Below are 19,340 nucleotides of genomic sequence, written 5' to 3'. Positions count from 1 at the left end.
GGTTTGCACTAGAATTTATATCAAGACACACTCTTGTTTTGCATCATTTCTACATCAAATCAAATATTTATATTGCTGTTGCATCTGTTATTTAACTCATCTAAATTGAGCTGGAAGTCTAACCGTAATTCATAAACCGATTCTGAAAACCTATTCTCATCAACATTCACAAAGAGGCAAAGTCAAAGTACGTGGTAAGAGGCTGGTAGACTTCATATGTAGCAGGTCAAGAGGACAAACATACACATTAGGAGAAAATATTAAATGTAAAATGGTGTTGTACTAGCAGACATGGTCCTGGAGCCAGTGCATGTGTGTGAGACCGTTTCGACCTAACAATGTCGGGGATGTGTATCTGACGGGTTTGTGCTTTCGAGGCCGGGGTGGAAAGCAGCAGTGAGGGTGACACACAGAGAGGCCATTGATAAACAGAATAACACTCACACAAAATGAGGAGACTGCTAACGCTCTCTTCTCCTGTCCCTCTCTCTTGCCATCAAACTCCCCACGCCAGCTTCGTCACCACCAGAAACAGGCTGCCGACACGCTGCATCAGTGCCCTGTCATACCAGCACATCCACTCACACACACGACTCCAAAAAATAAAATCTCACCTCAACCAAGATTTCAGTCTCGACGAAGATTCTTTTTTTTTTTACATTTTCTTTGTACATTTTTGTTAAAACTCGTCAATACGCCAACTACTGTTTTCCTTTCGGGGTAAAATGGAGAAGTTCTTAAGAGTGTGATGGTCAGGACACAGCACCAAATCCAAATGACAAGTGAACAAGTCATGCTTGAACTGTTCAGCATCTCATGAGTAGATATAAGAAATATACATTCTAACTTTATGGAAAGAGGGTTTAGATATTGAATTTCCCATTATTCAGGATTTGGTTTAGAAAAGGCCACCTCTGTCAAACCAAACAGATGACCAACTATTTCTGATGATGAATTGGTCGAGTCAATGAGGGGATATAAATAGAACGCAGTGTTGGGTGTACACATTTAGCCCTGAACAGTGTCAGTCTATTCACGAGACGCATCCAGTTCAAAGTTGTACACCATTCATCATTTGGAGACTCTTGATCTTAACCCGAAGCCTCTCTGATGCCCGCGCCAACTCCCCGCCTGTGCCAACAGCCCTCATGCTACAAAACAGAAACGTCAGCAATGAGGGCAGCTAACTGTGCTCCCCACAACACGTACAAACTGCTGTGATGTAGCGCTTCTAATCCGCGGAGAGTGGTCTGAACTCACCGTTTGCTGGCGAGAGAGCCCCGAGCAGCAGCAGATCCAGCAGCATGAGCGGCAGAAGCGGCAGGTCGCGTCTCAGCCTTGCCTTCACACGCAGTCCTCTCCTGGATGGCATCTCCCCTGGCACTCCCAAATCCCTCATTTTGCTAGTTCAATTAATCCAAAGATGGCTTAATTATGAAGCCTTCTTTCTCTTTTCTGCCTGGTTGAGGGGGGGTAGCTTGGAGGGGGGGTACAGGAGGTTGGCGGCCCCCCTCCTCCTTTGTTTCTGCTGCGTTTTCCTGCGAGCACCAGAACAAGCGAGGAATCAATCGCGAATATCCCAGATGCACTTGTCCATGTTAACGCGCGGACGGGACGAGCGGCGGCCGGTGTGAGCTGTCATAGCCGGGGAGAGACAGAGAGAAACACAGAGAGAGAGAGAGAGAGAGAAAGAGGAGGAGGAGGTGGTGGCGGGGGAGGAGGAGGAGGAGAGAAAGGAAGAGATTTGAGCAAAAGCAACGGTTCAATGAAATGCAGGGGTATACGTCCGCGCAGTTCGGGGAGCTGGCGAAGACTGAGCGTGCAACACCGGCGTAGAGGAGGAGAGCGAGGGGAGAGAGAGCGAGAGAGAGAGACGGCACAGTACAAGGTGAGCAAAAGATAGAAGTGGCGGATGCAGGGATGATACGGAGAAGATCAAGTGAGGAAGTAACCACTGGCCTCACTTAAAATGCAGTGTGGTGCAAAAGATTTAGACAAGTTTGAAAGACACTTGATTTAAAAAGTAAACAACATTACAAACAAGTAGAAAAGTAAAACAATTTAACTCGATGCAATTGTTCCCAGACATTAACAACTGACACAATTGGACTGCACGATCGTTTTCTGTACTGTCATGAAACAAAAAACTCTACCCGCCACCATATTGGATAATGATGATAATACTAATTATGTCAAACTAAAGCTGAATTGAACTGCTCATCTATCCAGTCCTTGTCACTTTTTACTGTTACAGAGAGGCAACAGGGATTACTCTAACGCTGGGAATTTGGTTTAAATGATGTCATTTCAAACGTTTAGAGATAGATGTTGATCACTTGAAGTACATGGAAAGCTGTTCGTGCCCCCCCAATATGGTGCTGACTGTTCTGTGTTACCATGGAGATCAGCTGTGATACGTCAGGTTTATTAGACCGATATGAGAAAAAAAAAGTGCTACTATTATCATTATATTGTTTTGTTGGGTTGTGTGGGAAACAAAAAATTGTACATCTAGGTCAGATGGAAGACACCGATAAATTGTAGCTATCGCCAGACAAAATATCACAAGTTATATTTAGTCTGGGGACCACCAATTCATTTTCTCGTAGGAGAGGTGTGGTTTACGATTGTCCATAGCTGTTTATTGGGCACTACGAATGTCTATCATGCGTCTGCAGTAGCCATAGCCAATCTTATCAATTGTATCCGATGACGTATGACGTACCCACTGTAAACTTTCGAGCTAAACTAGAACACGATCTAAAGCTTGATCGAAAGATGGCGCCACGTTGGCTGCTGTCATGTTGGATCCGTAAATAAACGTTTTTATTTTTATCTGTAAACAAATTCCAAGCTTCTGTATGTCGAATAGTGCGTCATCGTCTTGCCACATTTTACAGAGTGAGACACAAATAAAAATCTGGACTAATTAATCTCTATGAATGCCTGTGATGGTGTGGGTCATGATGTCAGAGCGAGATAAGTGTCCGGGGCTTGTAGAGGAGTGCAGTGCGCGCCACCCTAAATTCAGCCACAAGCCAGTTATTGATCCCAGGCCAGTCGTGGTGTGAGCAGATCACTCTAACAAGATTACAGTGCGTCGACCAACAGCACAGTCTTAACCCACCGAGCCCCTACCCAAATGGTCCACTGCACTTCAGTCAATTACGGATGGTCTGCAATGAAGGCGTTTCAGTCACATGACTTTATCCTGTTATGAATGCCACCTTGAAGACTTTTAAAGATTGTAAAGAAAGAATATTTTTGATTGAATTGTGATTGCTGTGGCAGCGGTCCTCCAATGAGGCATCAGCTTTGGACCCACCAACCGGACTTACAGGTGAAATTATATTTTTTCAGATACTTTTCAGAAAATGATTTGTGCTATAAGTTGTAATGAAGAGATCCAGGCTTAAACTGATTGTTATTTTTGATGCATCCACTTTGCTAAAAAAAAAAAGAATGGATTGTCTTACAGATTCAAGCATCGTTGTATTGAAAATGTAAAAAAATGTTAATGGATTTTTGGATAGAGAAAAAATGCATAACCCACCACCAAGGACTTTACACATTCTATCACATTCAGTGAGTGCCGAGAAGAATGAGGCTGCAGTGGTTCCCTCTAGTGGTAAAGGCTGTTCAGAATTTGATCTTTAAATGCAATAGTTGAAAACATACCTTTGATCAGTAAATTATAGTTTCATTTTAATAGCTAAAGAAATAATACATTACCAGAAAAACAAAAATTCCAGGGTTAGAACAGGCATGAATCACACTTAACGTGCAAATAACTTAACTGTTACACTCTTTCCCTCCATGACGTCTCCCATTTTAAACCTAAACTGATTGTGTGCAAAAGCATTGTGCATGTGTGGATCTGAGGTACAGTGTGTTGTCAGTGCAGAGTTCACAAATGTGTGTTTGTGTGGGTTGAATAATTTCACAGCATTACTGTGAGTCATCCATCGAGCTGGAGCAGGAGCTCTGGTACTTAAGGCATTTTACATATATTTATTAAAAACTCTATCCCAGAGACACTTATCTGCAGCCTATTCCCAGACACACGTACTCACTGCACTCACTAAGGCACAAGTGTTGGTCGGGGCAGGGGTTGAGTTGAGCAGGCCTATAGATATTCCCCAAACACAGTCTCTCTCCACTCAGAGGAGCCTCTCAGGCAGCCAAAAATGACAGATTTCATCAAGGGTGCAGTGTAGTCAGGTTGCCATCTAGTGGTCATGAGCTAGTTCAACTGGGTGGTGAAGCACCTCTTGAAGTAGACGCATGAAAATAACACAAAAAATCCACTTAATTTAGAAAAATAATCTGTAGAAACGTGTTTGAAAGACCACACCAAACTGACATTGATGTGCAATATGTCTGTCAAGATCAGTGTTTGGAATAACGCCGTTTAAAAGAACGGCGTTAGGTAACGGCGTTATTTTTTCAGTAACGGAGTAATCTAATTCATTACTCTCCTCGTCGTTACAACGCCGTTATCGTTACTGGGTAAACAAAGTGGCACGTTACAATTGGGCTGAATGAAGCGCCGCGGTGTCAGCATGGGGAGAGCAGTGGAGAGGGTGGGCGGAGTCTGACGGAGCAGAACACGCACATCTGACTGTCCGTGCAGAGTACTGCATCGCGCTCTCTGCTCCATAAACTACTTGTGTCCCCGACCCGCGGCTTGTCATCCCCACAGCGCGGTGCAGCCGCAGGGGAGAATCAAGTTGGTGATCATTGATCAGTAGTGTTGGAACTTATTTTTAACCCAAAGACGCAGTGGACGCGGTGGAGACACGTCTTTCTCCCTCTCTCTCTCTCAGCGCCTTTCTTCTTCCTCTCTCCCCGCTCTCCGCTCCATAGAACAGTGCAAGGCCACTAACCTTCTGGGGCATGTAAACTTATATTTGCTGTCGATTGTTTCACGGAGAGACATCATGCTTGTGCGTAAAGTCTGCCCTGATCGTTGGCACATGTTACTCTTGTTCCTCCCCATTCTCTTTGAATACGGCCATATTCCTACATTAATAAAACAGCGGCGCAAATACAATACCACTCAGTCACAGGGGCCTCCCCCACTCACCCCCCATTCAGTTCATTCAGTTACTATGAACATCTTTGAACATCTTTGAACACCTGTCTGTTCTAACCATTTCAATTGACTTGTGAAAACAGCAACAACAAAAAAACAAAATTCTTTGACATATAGCAACACAAATAGTTACTTTCCCTGGTAACGAGTTACTTTTATTATAGAGTAATTCAGTTACTAACTCAGTTACTTTTTGGAACAAGTAGTGAGTAACTATAACTAATTACTTTTTAAAAGTAACGTTCCCAACACTGGTCAAGATCAGCTCATATTACTGAATAAATAAATAATACAAACATTTCTAGGTCTATGCTTCTCTGCCCAGTTTGATCTTGAAGCGCACCTGGTACTGCTACGTCTACTTGGTCCAGCGGCACCTCCAGTACCCTCCTTCTTAACGTTAAGACTGCAGGCTGTAGCACATATGGTGGGCACGAGTCTAAGCCTCATGAATTCATCGGTCGATTGGGGTCTCACTGTTTTCCCCGCTCTTCATTGTCTTTCATGTGGAAATGCCCGTCCAATAAAGCCTAATAAATAAAATAATAATCGACATAAAAAAAATTGAATCTGATTGTTAATTTCTTAAAGTCTAACCATCCAAGAGGAAAACACATAGGTATATGGGAAGGAGACCTTTTACGTATACTGTTAGAATACAGAGGGTAGTCAGGCCATCAGAGCAGAAACCCAGACAAAGGAAATACAGGGCCCAGAGGCGATCAGTGAGAGGATCTGAGCAGTGCAAGGTGGAGGAAAACAACTGCCGGCTGACTCCCAAAACTTTAAGAGCAAACATATGGCTCACTGCTTCAAACTTCAATGCACCCCAAGACAGTGTTTTTTCTTCTTTTCTTTTCCAATTAACAAAGTCCGTAGTGACTTTAACTGCCCTTGAAGGCACCTGCAGCTTCTATCTGGGATATTAACTTTCTAATTAGTGTTGCGCTGTCATGGTGACTCTGAGCTATTCCCTTCCACAAATCTTTCTCCTATAGTAGAGTAATCTAATAATAAAGTAACATGGAGCCATTTATCCTGGCTTAGGACTGACAGAAACGCATCATTGTGGCTCATAAATGTGGTATTGGCGTGTGTGCGTGCGTGTGTGTGTGTGCGTGCGTGCGTGCGCATCTGTATGGAGAAGTCAATGAAGAAACACGGCGTCAACACTTTCCCTTCAAGGCCAACATGTAACATGTGCAATAATCTCTGTATCAGCTGCACTTTATTAACTCTAAGTGATCTTCTTGAATGCCGACTGTAACAAGTGAATTTCTCCTTTGTGAGATCAATAAAGGATTATCTTATCTTATCTTATCAAGCCATGGAACTAAATCAGATGAGGACTGATGTCTCTGGCTCATATGCAAAACACTTACTCAAGAGCCTCATATTACAAAAGAAGACATGGCCCACCCCTAACCACCGCTGAGACCACGCCCTCTGCGTCTGCCTCTACTCTTTTCTCTTCCCCTTTTCTTCACCCCCCCCCCCCCCACCCACATCTCTCATCAAATGTTATTTCAATTGGACAATTCTATCTATCTATCCATCTGTGAGATCAATAAAGTATTATCTTATCTTATCTTATCTTATCCATCCACCCATCCATCCATCCATCTATCATGTCCCAGTAGGGAAATTTGATCTCAGCATTTGACCTATCCTGATACAATGCAAACCTTATAACAAGGCTAAAAGCTCAAAATAGTCGATTTAGCATGATGTGCCCACTTTAAGATACATTTTCACAGTTCTTTTCTCGTTTTAAGCCTCAGAGAAGTTAACATTTTCTGCTGTGGACTGTTTCCAGTGATAATGAAACGGGCCTTGCACAGATGATGCCGGCGCAGCACTGAAGAGAATAGTCTGAAGGAACATTGACACATATATTCTGAGTTTTGTGTCATTTTGAGAGGAGAGGATTGGAGGGGAAAATTGTTGGAGAAAGACACGGCGAAAAATCTGTGAAATTATGCCACAGAGTTATGGAGTGGGGGGGGGGGGCCGTGGGTGCGTAGCGAGTCAACACATCAGGAGAAGAAGTCTGGAGGTATACTGTAAAGAAAAAGCAAGCAATGTGGGGGTGGAAGTGTTGATGGCTTGGCCTGATGAAATAGAGAAATGATTTGCGTGATGAAGAGCGAAGGAGAGGGACAGAGGAGCTCTTTTGGTGATGATTCAGGTTTAGGAGGAGGAGGAGATGGTACTCAACAGAAGCGCACACTGGAGCACGCAGGAGGTGTGTGTGTGCGTAACGTATTATTGACTGAAGGCTTTCGGCGTTAATTGCATATTCCCTGTGATTGCTCTGTGAATTGCTGCGGTGAATGAAAATAACTCCTCGTTTGCCAAAGCTGGAGGGAGGAGAAAGGAGGTGAGGAGGGGGAAAGACAGGAAGAAGAAAAATGCATTTGAAATCCGTGTGCTGAGGACATCAAAGAAACATTATTCATTGATTGCTTAAAGTGTTCGATATGGATCATTTCTTCAGTGCAGTATTAAATCAGAGCGACGTGTGCGGCACTACTAAACAGGAACAAAGCTCAGAACAATGGGCTACTAGAGCTGGAGGCGGAAAAGTTAAAGACCATTACGAGAAATGTACACATAATGGCAAATGGCAAGGTTCAACTTACACTGTGGGTCATAATAAGGAGCATCATGTCTTCGTAGCTGAAATATGGCTTTTGTCTGTACACTGTAGCCTGGAGCAGTACATGATTGGATTATTTCTGACCTAAATCGTCTCAATTTTTGTTAAGGTTGCAATTGTTTATAATGTCCTCTGTTGAAAACCAAATATCTTGTCTCTGTAGGATGTGCTGTATATATGTCGATTCTGAAATGTAGAGGATGTAATGCATTTAAAATCCATGAGATGAATTCAGTGTTCCCTACATTGCTCCTGGACAAGTGATAAAATGTACAGGACAATGTGAACTTACTGTAAAAATCACATGCTCACATTCATTGTAGAAAGAAATGTATGGCCAAAATGTCTTATTGTTCACACCTGCTGATGCTTTGACAGCACAAAACCTTGTGTGCAGTGCGTGTTGTTTGACCATAATGGAAAGTTTTTGGTTTAGACAATTTGCCTGGTTAAGTTAGTTCATTTGACCTCTTTCTCCAATGCCGTGGCAAACCACACAAGTTCACACAGATATCCGCAATAGTGCATCAGTGGCACATGTGTCGAGGATCAATTTCAATTCTCCAGCTGAGGAACAAATCAGCTCACCTCCTTTCATCTGCTCTGGCTCCGTCTGCCCACCTTTCTCTATCGATCCCGTCACTCTTCTCATCATTGCTCTATCCCTCCATCCTCTCTTTCCTCTTAACATCACTCATTTTTTACATTAATATTTGCATTCTTTGGCTTTTGCGTTCATTTTCTCTTTCTCATGTTTTCCCCATCACCTCTGTGCATCATCGCTCATACTACATGACCCAACTTTAATTCCACACGGCTTTTTAAATGAAGTTAATTTCCAATCCATGAGAAGCTATTGACCCTGTGCAGAGGTAGCACACATTGTCAATTTGTATTGAGCAGTGCATTTCTGTATGCCTGCCTGCCCCTCACTTTGATCAGCTGTCCGCCTGCCTTGCACCACTCTACCTGGCTCCCCATCGAAGTCCCACACTTGGATGAGGAGTTTATTTACCTAAGCGTGGTAATCCAGAAGTGTTTTAGCGTTTGCACATTTTCAGTGATAGGCTGTCATTGCCAGGATATTTCTGCCGTCCAAATCCTTTTGATCACCTGTTAGTCAGTAGGAAAAATATACCACGGTGCCCAAACAACAACTGCAAGTTTGTAAAAGATTCAATTCCAGTCCTCCACTTCTAATTTCAAACCAGAATACCAATGGATGAAAATATTTTGACAAATAAATGACAAACTGGAGCTGCATACAGTTTAAACGCACTATACCGTATTATTTTCTAGTGGAACAAATTTTGTCCTCCTTTAGTGTATTGTAAAGTCAGACATTTGTGGGAAAAACACTGTCCATCTAATTACAAACCATTTGTATCAATTTCATGAAAGTCCAGACTTTCTGTGACAGTTACCCTGAAAAGTGACCCTTGCAAGTAGTGAAACGTACCTATAAACTCGCCCCTGTGAAGGATTGGGGTACTAGATATATGCTTCTAAAAAGTTAGACGTTTTTTTGTAATGTGTTTTGTTGAAGCAGATGCTCCAATTGGCTGAGATCCCTTATTCAAAACAATCATGATGAAAATATTCCATGGTTTTATCATTTCTTTATTTTAATTCTTGCTGGCCTGTCATACATGTTTTTAGGGGTATATTGAACTGGAGCACCAGGAGAAACTCTTTGCAGACACAAGGAGAACATGTAAACTTAGGGCTGGACAATTAATCCATTTTTTATCTAATCGACATTTTAATAAAGGTTGATCACGATAATCGCGTGGTGTGTTTTGATCGAGGAGAATTGGCCAGACCTGTCTGGAAAAAAATATGGAGGGTGCAATGCTGCAGCGCCTGTCAGGTCAGGACACGGGAATGCTGTACTGTGGCTAAACGAGCCAAGGCACCAATACAGGTATCATGCGCTGAAAGCAATGCCTCAGCCGAGCTGTTTCACCGAGCGTATCACTTTGAGAAAAGTCACGTGACCGACACAGTCACATTTTGTTCCATGTAGTGTCATACGCAACGAGCAGCAGCGAGCAGCTGGGCGTGCCAGTTGAACAAGAGCATCGCCTGGCTCATGTTGTCATTTGGGATTTACAGTATGTAGGCTACCACACGGCGATCCCGCGGGTGCTCCCGGGCTCGAGCGCCCGGCCTGGGCTGCCGAAATCTTTGGGCACAAGGCAATTCTGCCTTGATAACAAAATTATTCAATAGATAGTGTTTAAAGCACAAGAGTCATTGTTTTCTTCTCTTTCATGTCCATATTGAAGTGCAACACAAACACATAGACTGATAGGCTAGCAGCCTACAAGAAGCCATTGATATACTGGTCGTGTAGCTCTGTAAGAAGAGCGTCCAGTTGGGATCATAGGGTCGTGAGTTTGAGTCAGATGATGGTCTAGTCTTTTGACCTGACATCCACTGGTGAACAAAAGCAGAAATACTTCTGATGCCAAATTATTGTCACAGGCACTATCCTTTATTAAACCTTGGTCAGTGACTTAATTTTTAGAAGGTTGTATCACTGACACATCTCATTAATTCTCATTTATTTGTTTCTATTCTCATTAACCGGAGCAGTTTTCCTCTTTCTAAATTCTCACTCTCAGCTGGTTAAACAGTTCAATCCTGATGATCTGGTTCATATTTGTGAATGAGAATAGGGATGGCCGATATATCGGCGCCGCCGATATTATCGGCCGATATTTGTCCTTTTTTCCCATATCGGTATCGGTCCGATATGGGAAAATATCGGCCGATTTTTTTTTTTTCTTTGAATTATTTACTACACCGTAATGTCACCTGAAAAACTGGCACCTGAAAGCAGCAGCAGTGTAGACCGGCTGCACTGACCTGACTGGGGCAACAATTTATTCAAATTATCTCAAATAAACAGTGGCTCCAAAAAATAAAGAACCTCCAGCATAAATTCACACGTCTCCAAAAGAGAATATGTTTTTACTAAGTTTAAACAAAGTGGAGCGGACACTCGGACACCACAGAGATGCAGAGCCACAAGTTACTGCTGCAACAAACTGGACTAAATCTGCCTCCATGGACATGATTCTGAGTCAGGATTAACAGGAATCATTTTCTGATGGATTATTTGTCGCTACATCTGAGGTGAGTTTTGCAAAAGTTTCTCCGTCCTGACGCCAGATTTATAACTTTGTTTGTTAGCGCTAGCATAGCTGCTAACAGGCTAAAGGCTACAACACGTAAACATGACCTTTCTGTCATCATATAGGTCTAACTACAGTGATGATAATGTCTGTATTCACGTTTACTCTGCCCACCTTTATCATGTTAATGACCTGTGAAAACGAGGCGTTATGTCATGTCGCATTTTCGCGCATATTTAATTAGACGCATTTGCGATCGTTAGCGCATTTATCATTGAAAACAAAGCAGATCAAAGCTCATGCTAATCTTGTAAATCTACTGTTTGCTTTTTGCCAGCTCTAAACCAACTCTAAATATTCAGTCTGGCCTCATAAGTTCATATAAGGTGCTGTTAAAGTGACATTATGATATTTTCTGCAACTCCAAAGCTTCATACAGAGCTGTGTGTCCTTTATCAGATTTGTTTAAAGTTAAAACATGTAGATTAAACAACATGGTAGGCTACATATTTTAATAAAAAATGCAATAAATAGTAGCCTAGCATATTCCCAGTGTCAGTGTTTCCCATTAATAGAGGACATGGGTGAAAGTATAATAATAAGTAGGTCTGAGTAAATATTTAGCCAAAAACAAAATGACATTTCACTCCAACATTGCATTTGGTCTTTTTAATATTTTTCTAATAAAAAGGATTGTTTCATCCTGGTGTGTGAGGCATAAGCATTCCAATAATGGAATGGATTTACTTTACCACATTTGAGTAAGCCTTTCTATTGATTTTTAACGTTGAAATAAATATCGGCAAATATCGGATATCGGCCACACCAGTGAGGCAAATATCGGATATCGGTATCGGCAGAAAAATTTCATATCGGACCATCCCTAAATGAGAATAAATGAGCTCAGTCAATTGAGTTTGCTTTTTTCAGGCTCATTGCTGCAATGCCCCTCCTGGAACCGCCAGCTGGGGGCTCTGTTGTCGGGGGCTTCATGCCCTTGGTAGGGTCTCCCATGGCAAACAGGTCCTAGGTGCCGGGTCAGACAAAGAGTGGTTCAGAAGCCCCTTATAAGAGACCAACAGGCCCGGTTAGAACCATGAGCCCGTCCTTCTGTGGACCCACCACCTGCAGGAGGAGCCATAAGGGGCTGGTGCAATGTGATTTGGGCAGCTCCAACAGCTGCCCCCACGACCCGGCGACGGACGGACGGACGGACGGACGGACGGATGTTTTTTCACCACCAGATGGCGCCTATAAGCCTACCAAGACTGCGTGATACACACACACTGAGGTATCTGCCCATCACTACTGTGATGCTAGAAGTGTGGAGTTCGTTTTTGCTGATGAGTTAGCTGCAGTTTTCAGATTAGCCGCAGCATCTGTTTACATGCTCGTCCAGGAAAGACAACATTTATCGTTTTTTTCTTTTAAACAAAAAATTTGAATCGAAAATCGAGATCGAGCAATTGGAGGAAAATAATGTTTTTTTTTTTCCATAATCGCCCAGCATTATGTAAACTCCTACAGAAAGGCCTCGAACGTCCCAGGGATCCAACACAGAACCTTCTTGCTGTGCTGCGCCACCGTGCTGTGATGCTGTAGAGGTTTGTTCACTTTTCTCAACAAACAATACATTTCAACAACATATACAAATTTTGTGTTTCTTTAGATATACAGTGCGTAGCTATACGTCTCTATGCAGTCTTAGAACACACGATACAATACAGAGTTTCTGGTTTGCATTTTTTTCTTTCCATTTACAGTTTTCAGAAAATGAGCTGAAAAGGGAGTCTGCAATTTAAAAAGTGCAATGGGGCTGGGGTCAATAGTGATCAATATGAGACACGTATATCCTTCAAAACCTCCCTAACAATTATCCTCCAATCACATGTACTTCAATGAATCAGAAAGCTCTTAAAGAGGGGGTATTATGCTTTTTTCAGCCACATAGCACCAGTCTATATCACACTACAATGATGACGAAACCTTCTGTTGGTCTGTCAATGCAGTAAATTAGAATAACTGCCTTGTATAAAATTGCTCTTTCAAAATGGCGTAGCAAATGACTTGAAATAGGCCTCTGTCTCTTTAAGAACCTCTGACCCTTTCCGACACGCCCCCTCCACACGCTGTCTGTGGCATCACAACAACACTGCGCTCGTTGTCTGCGTACAGTATTGAAACTACGATCGGTGCATTTTAATTTTTATTGTTGGAAAGGACCTACTGTTTATCACTTTGTGAACAATGGCCACACAGGATATTATTTGGAAACGAACCTTCCACACCGGACGCTTGGAAGGGGCTCTTGCCTGAAAAATAACTGCTGTTTGGAGGCTATCTCTTTGCATCTGCCATGCCCTATGGATCTCTAACTATACCCCCATGGACGACACCAGGATCTGCAGGAGCCCATACCATTCAAAGACGGACATTATCTGTGCAGGTGGACAATGGTTTTTCGAGGTTACCCGTTAGCTTGTTATAATCGACTACAGCTCATTGTTGATGAAAAGTCTGTAATAAACCACAAATGTGTAAAGCCAGGCTCATTGTGTGATCATCGTAAAGGCTGCTTCGAGTAGTTGCCGGCTTTATTGACGTTATTTGTGCATAATAAGCTGCCTGTTTTCAATGAATGTTGTGAAGGTGAAGGTTGTTAGCTTGTCGCGGCTAATAGTGCCTTAGCTCCGGGAGAAAACCACTCGGCTACGACTCACTGTTGATGAAATGTGAGCAATAAACTACGAAATCAACAAGCCAGGCTCCGTGTGTCATCATCATAAAGGCTGCTTCAAGCAGTTGCCTGTTTTAGTGACGTTTTCAATGCATAATATGCTTGTATTCAGTGAATTTTCCCGTTAGCTTATCGCGGCTAGCTTGTTAGCTCCGGGAGAAAGCCACTCGGCTATGACCCATTGTAGATGAAATGTGAGCAATAAACTTCCAAATCAACAAGCCAGGCTCCGTGTGTGATCATTGTTAAACGGTTCTTTATGTGTGTGGTGGTTTTATTGACTTTATGTGTGCATATTTCTCGTTTTCACGTGATGACTCGAGGTTTAGCTTAGCATTAGCTTTCTCCGGAGGCTCTGTGCATCATCAAGGCCCAGCGCAGAACCAGACACTGAAATAAGTGTTCTTGTCACCGGTTTTAATCCTGGGTGTTTCGGTAACAGAAACACTGATGTGTGTCTTTGTAAAAGTCTGCTGTGGCTCCGGTTCACAACACATGGAGCTAATCCTCCATTATGACTCTGTTTACATCTTAGGGCTAGACACTGCGGGGAGGGGGTTCTGCTGAGGAGCAGTGGTTGGTTACTCGGCTGGTGACGAAAGGTCGGAGGCGTATCCTGGAGGTCGGAGGCGTTTCCTGAAGGAATCAGGCGTTTTATCCCTAAAATGGCCGCCATCAGAGTTTCTACAGATTACTCGAAAATACGTGAATGTGCCAAGGCAACACTTCAGGCATGGTTTTAATGAGGGAATGACTTAATAACATGATGTAAAGCTTGAAAAAGTCGATTTTGCATAATAGGCCCCCTTTAACATGGACTGCTATAAAGCAGTGAACAGCCATAAGTGAGGTTTACTGTTAGAGGAAGTATGTGAGGTATTTTATGTAGGTGTGGCTTTTATTATTGCATGTTACAGGAGCAGAGAGACACAACCTTCCTGACCCCACTGCTGTTTCATAATGGAGTTGCTATCATAAACATGTTTTTAGAATAATTAAATGAGCTGGTTAAGTGGATATTTATTCTTCGTAGTGAAGAGCAGAGAAAGACATTCAGCAATGTCTTTGACAATGCTGAGGCTGGCACATTGTCCGGCATAGTAAGTGAGCTATCTGTAGCTTTAAGAACTAGGTTATCAAATCTGCACATGATACGTGCAGTTAAGTACCCCATATATTTTGCAAATTTTCTTTCCCTCTATGAAAACGTATGTAATTGTAGTTGAACCCCACTGATAGTAAGTCTCCTGGCTTAAGGAGTTTCAAATAATTTTAAACAAAAATGTTTTCTCTTCAAATTTCAAAGTCTTAATTTCACCAACAGAACTTGTCATCTTTCCTGTCATTATTTTTCATTCTCATGTGTACATTGCAAAATACAAATTAAAACAAAGCCACCTTTGAATGTTGACTGATTCTTAATTAAATGCTACCATCCAACAGCTCTGATGAAGCTCAAACAGCAAATGTAAATTACACTGAGCCTCGCTCCCTTGTGGCTCACAGACGTGTTTTTCAAGGAAACGTTGCATGCATGCATTAAGCAACCTAACAAGGACTTCTAAAATCTTTATGTCCTCCAGACGGTACTGAGGAAAGCAACTATTGTGTCCAGTCTTTGAACCTCATCTTGGAATCATAGTTACTGGAAAGCTGTTCATAACATTTCAACATAGGATTTCTATGACCAGTGTTAACATGAAGTAATCCTGGTCCATGGATCACTGGGGCAATTATCGGCACCTAACATGCTCTAGTGAGGAGGTGACAGGTCCTGTCTCAGTCAGGCTAAGGGCAGAGGGACACGAGAAGAGACAGGACACTTCAAAGAACAAGAAAGACCAATGAACAATGGCAGTGGACACAGGACAATGGGAGGTGAGAGAGGCATGCGGCTAAATTGACTTTGAGGAGGTTAAACTCTATGCACAGAGGAGAGTGAATATGATAAGGAGAAGAAAAAAGAGGCACATATTTCATTAAGAAAAGAAGCAACAAACACAGGGACAGAAGCCTTTCCCTCTTACCTACACTGTAAGACAAGCTAATTTGGTTAGCAGCTAATTAACTTGTTTGGATCCACTAAGTCACCTTGACTTCAGGTTGGACCTTTTGGCAAATGCTTAACATAAAACAACAGAAGACCTACACGAAGCATAAACAGATACAGTTACACACACACACCACTGATGGACTGTGCCTCCTGTAACTTCTAAATTGAGAGACATTACAGAGTACATACGGTAAAATGATTTGTGATACAACACTTAGCCTGAAAGATTTCCATAAAGTAAAAACCAAATGTATCTCTGTCTGACATTGAGTGAAATATTATGAAAAGTGATTAAAAGTATGGTTGTAGTTGTAAAACAAACCTACTAACGATCCCTTAATTTTTCATCAATTACCATCTCGATATTGACACGCCAACCGTAAACTTACACACAGTTTTTAAGATGCTAAACTGAAATGGTGCCATGACAAACAAAACATGCACTGCTCAGAATTCCAACTCACTTAAGCGTACCCGGTACTGCCTGGTACCCGGTAGCACTGTTTGAATCATGACTTAAGCCCTGGTTTGGTTGTCTCTGCGTTTGACATTAACACCTGGCAACCTGCCAAATGCGTGTAGATTTTGGCTGTGGCGGGTAAAGCTGTCTCCATAACTAGCCAAGGTGGTGGGTAAAACATATCCAATTATTTTTAAATTGTACTTCTCATAAAGCTGCAACACTACAACTCCCATGAACACTGCCTGGGGAGCACGTTTCTGATCAGTCTTCCTTCGGAGCCCACCGTTAAAAACCCGCCCCCAGACCCGCTTGAACAACTGAACAGTTTCTTCCATGAAAGTTTTAACAAAGATGTGGAGGCATCTAGAAGGAGTTAAAAAAGCCAGAAGACAAGACAAAGACAATAGTGGAGGAGGATGCACAAAGAAACGATGATGATCCAGGGGGAAAGAAAAAGAAAAAGAACTTTCAATGAAAAATAGAAAAAAAAACGAGAATGGCTGTTTTATGGCTTGAGCAGCTGTTCATCAATGCACACCTCTGCCGCCCTGTCTGCGTTCTTTCCTCAGCGCTGTTGGCTCTTTTAAATCGCGTGTTCATTTGGATTCGCCACAGACGCAGCCACCTTTTGCTTCAGACCCGCCAGACTGTGGATGCTTTGTACATTTTAGTTAAAAATATATTGCTTGTGTCCTCACGTTTGAAAATTTGTCCTAACTTTTTAGCTCAAGTGTCCTACTTTTCAGTGTCATAGAACTGGTCGCCCTATTTAGACCTGATATCTTCTATGAGTTTGGACTTCTGCTGTTCTGTTGAGTAAATACATTATCAGTGGTACTTGGACTGATCAATGAACTACATACACTACAACATAACAGCAACACATTTAAAATAAGCTGTCTTTTATTTTTGGTTTCTTTTATATTAGGTTTCCAATATAAATCTATAATGTTTTAGTTATGGCTAGTGAAATCAGTTGGTGGCAAGTAACTTTGAAAACCACTAGCAATAGTGGCCAAAAAAGTTCATGTCAAGCCCTGAATGAACCCTTATACAGATCAAGACAAAGAAAAACACATGTATAAACCCAATAGCATGTAATAGGTAAAATTACCAAACCATTTTCAGCAGCAATCAATGTAAATCAGTTAAAGCAGCTATAAGAACAAAACATATTCAACCAAATATTATAAAAGTTGGCTTGCGCTATCTTGTTTTCCAACCAACATGCAATGTTTAGAGCACAGAAAGAGCAGCAGAGCTAATGGTTTTTGATCCATCAGCCTCTAAGCCGCAGTTGCATTTCCTCTCTGTTTACGTGACAGGCATCTACAGAATGACAGTAAACCACAAGCACTAAAAGAGGCCATCAGCGGGTCAGGCGACACGTAAAAAGCCTGGAAACCATTACTGGCAAGGTTTTCACAGAAAAGCCTGCACAATTTCTGTTCGGTACAAATGTCAAATCACATCGCCATTTAAACATCATGACAGCAAAGTCTTATGTGGTAGAAAACAAAAGTCATACTGTATGTTGAATGGGACAAAAATGATTGAGCAAGAAGAAGCTCTAGGTGTTTACATGTTTATGGCATAATCAAGAATGTACCATACTTAAAAAGGACAACCTTTTAAAAGCTGAAATAAATGTTTCGTTTTTTAGTGTGTCACAAGTGAATGTGTTCCTCTGGCAGAAGAGTCTAGTCTCTACCCTGCATGGCCGCATTTTGCACCTGTGCTGTTGGTCCTAAACCTGAAATAGCACCAACAGGATCTTGGCCAAATGCTCTCTTCAGTCAAGTTACATTCTTTTTCCAATCTTTATCACCACTGGCTGTTTGTCTCCATTTATCACACTGTCCCAACATCTCCACTGTACTGCACTCCAAGACACTGCACTGTACAATGACGAAAGAACACACTACACAACCAAGAAGTGAGGACGTTTTCTCCATACACCTGATGATACGGAGATAAAATCCTGCTTCCCTGCCTGGCCTATGATACACTGATGTTTGTGGTCATGATTGAATTGTGTGTAGTTCCACCCTTGCACTTAATAAAAAATAAATAAATTGGCCCACCACCAAGCAAACCTGCCCACCGCTGCCATATGATGTCATTATCCTATCCATATAGCAAGGTCACTATTAGGGGCACGGTGTAATATGAAACATTGGTAAATTAATTTGATGATGGTCCGCATATGCAGAAACCATAAACAGAACAAGTCGTCAGGAGCCAGGAGCTTTTAAACTGTGATTCAACTTTCCGCCTGGACAAACACGAGGCCCTTCCATCTGATTTCACTCTTTCATTCTGTCACCACGGCTCTCGCCCTCCATCCTTTTTGCCCTCCGCTCCTAATTTGTTTGCCTCTCTATCGCTGCCTTACACACCGTCCAACTCACACCTCAGCCGGACTTTTCTCCCTCACTTGCTTTCAATTAGCCCTGTTGTCCGTTCCTTATCACAGGACTCCAATTCCACCTGCTCTCGCTTGATCTTTCCAATTCTTGCTTCCTCTTATTCCAATTTCCTTTTGATTGCTGTGGTTTGTTAGACAAAACACTTCTCACTTTTGTCGGGCTCATTCTTGTCCCCCTCAGACAGACATCCAGACATCACTGTCACATAGTTTTGATGAGCTTCGCATTGTAACAGAGTGCTCTGTCATCCCAATATGCATTTCAGCGGCTTGTTTGCCAATTCAGGTCCAGTGCAAATGCAACACTCATCTACACATAAATATAGCAATCGATAATACAATTCACGGGATATTACACAGTATTGAATTGAAATGTTGCATTGCATGTGTAAAGAAAATGGGTGAAAAATCAAAGACAAGACCGACTGAGCCACGCGGCAGTCTTACAAGATAAACTACCTTGGTTCTGCGATACATTATTTAATGTATCACAGAAACAAGGTAGTTTAAAGGTCTTCCATTAAAAGGTCTAATATATAAAATCAATCATTTATGAATCAAAACTTTTTCCCCAGGTGAACTTGTGTTTTTAATTTGTACAATTCCAGCCTCCATGGAAAATTGGCAACAGTGACAATGGCTGGGAATCCCATCTCAAGTATTTCTTGTTTTGTTATAGTGTGTAATACATGACAATGGCATGAAACAATCCATAATGTAACAGCATTTACATATAACATATTTACATATAACATATTACATAAA

General features: G+C 42.1%; 1 protein-coding gene across 2 annotated transcripts in view; it reads right to left on the bottom strand.

The window, feature by feature from the left end:
- LOC306962164 (CUB and sushi domain-containing protein 1-like) overlaps window positions 1–1,799 on the bottom strand; it is a 388,198-nt gene extending 386,399 nt beyond the window's left edge. For both annotated transcript variants that reach the window (XM_079555239.1, XM_079555240.1), the window contains exon 1: window positions 1,261–1,799. In XM_079555239.1, the coding sequence (XP_079411365.1) occupies window positions 1,261–1,399 (139 nt within the window). In that variant the 5' untranslated portion in view covers window positions 1,400–1,799. The remainder of the gene's footprint in view (window positions 1–1,260) is intronic.
- Window positions 1,800–19,340: the final 17,541 nt, after the last annotated feature.

Source organism: Gobius niger, assembly GCF_951799975.1.
Source record: "Gobius niger genome assembly, chromosome: 4".
In the NCBI taxonomy this organism is placed as follows: domain Eukaryota; kingdom Metazoa; phylum Chordata; class Actinopteri; order Gobiiformes; family Gobiidae; genus Gobius; species Gobius niger.
This window is presented reverse-complemented; position numbering and strand designations above follow the sequence as displayed.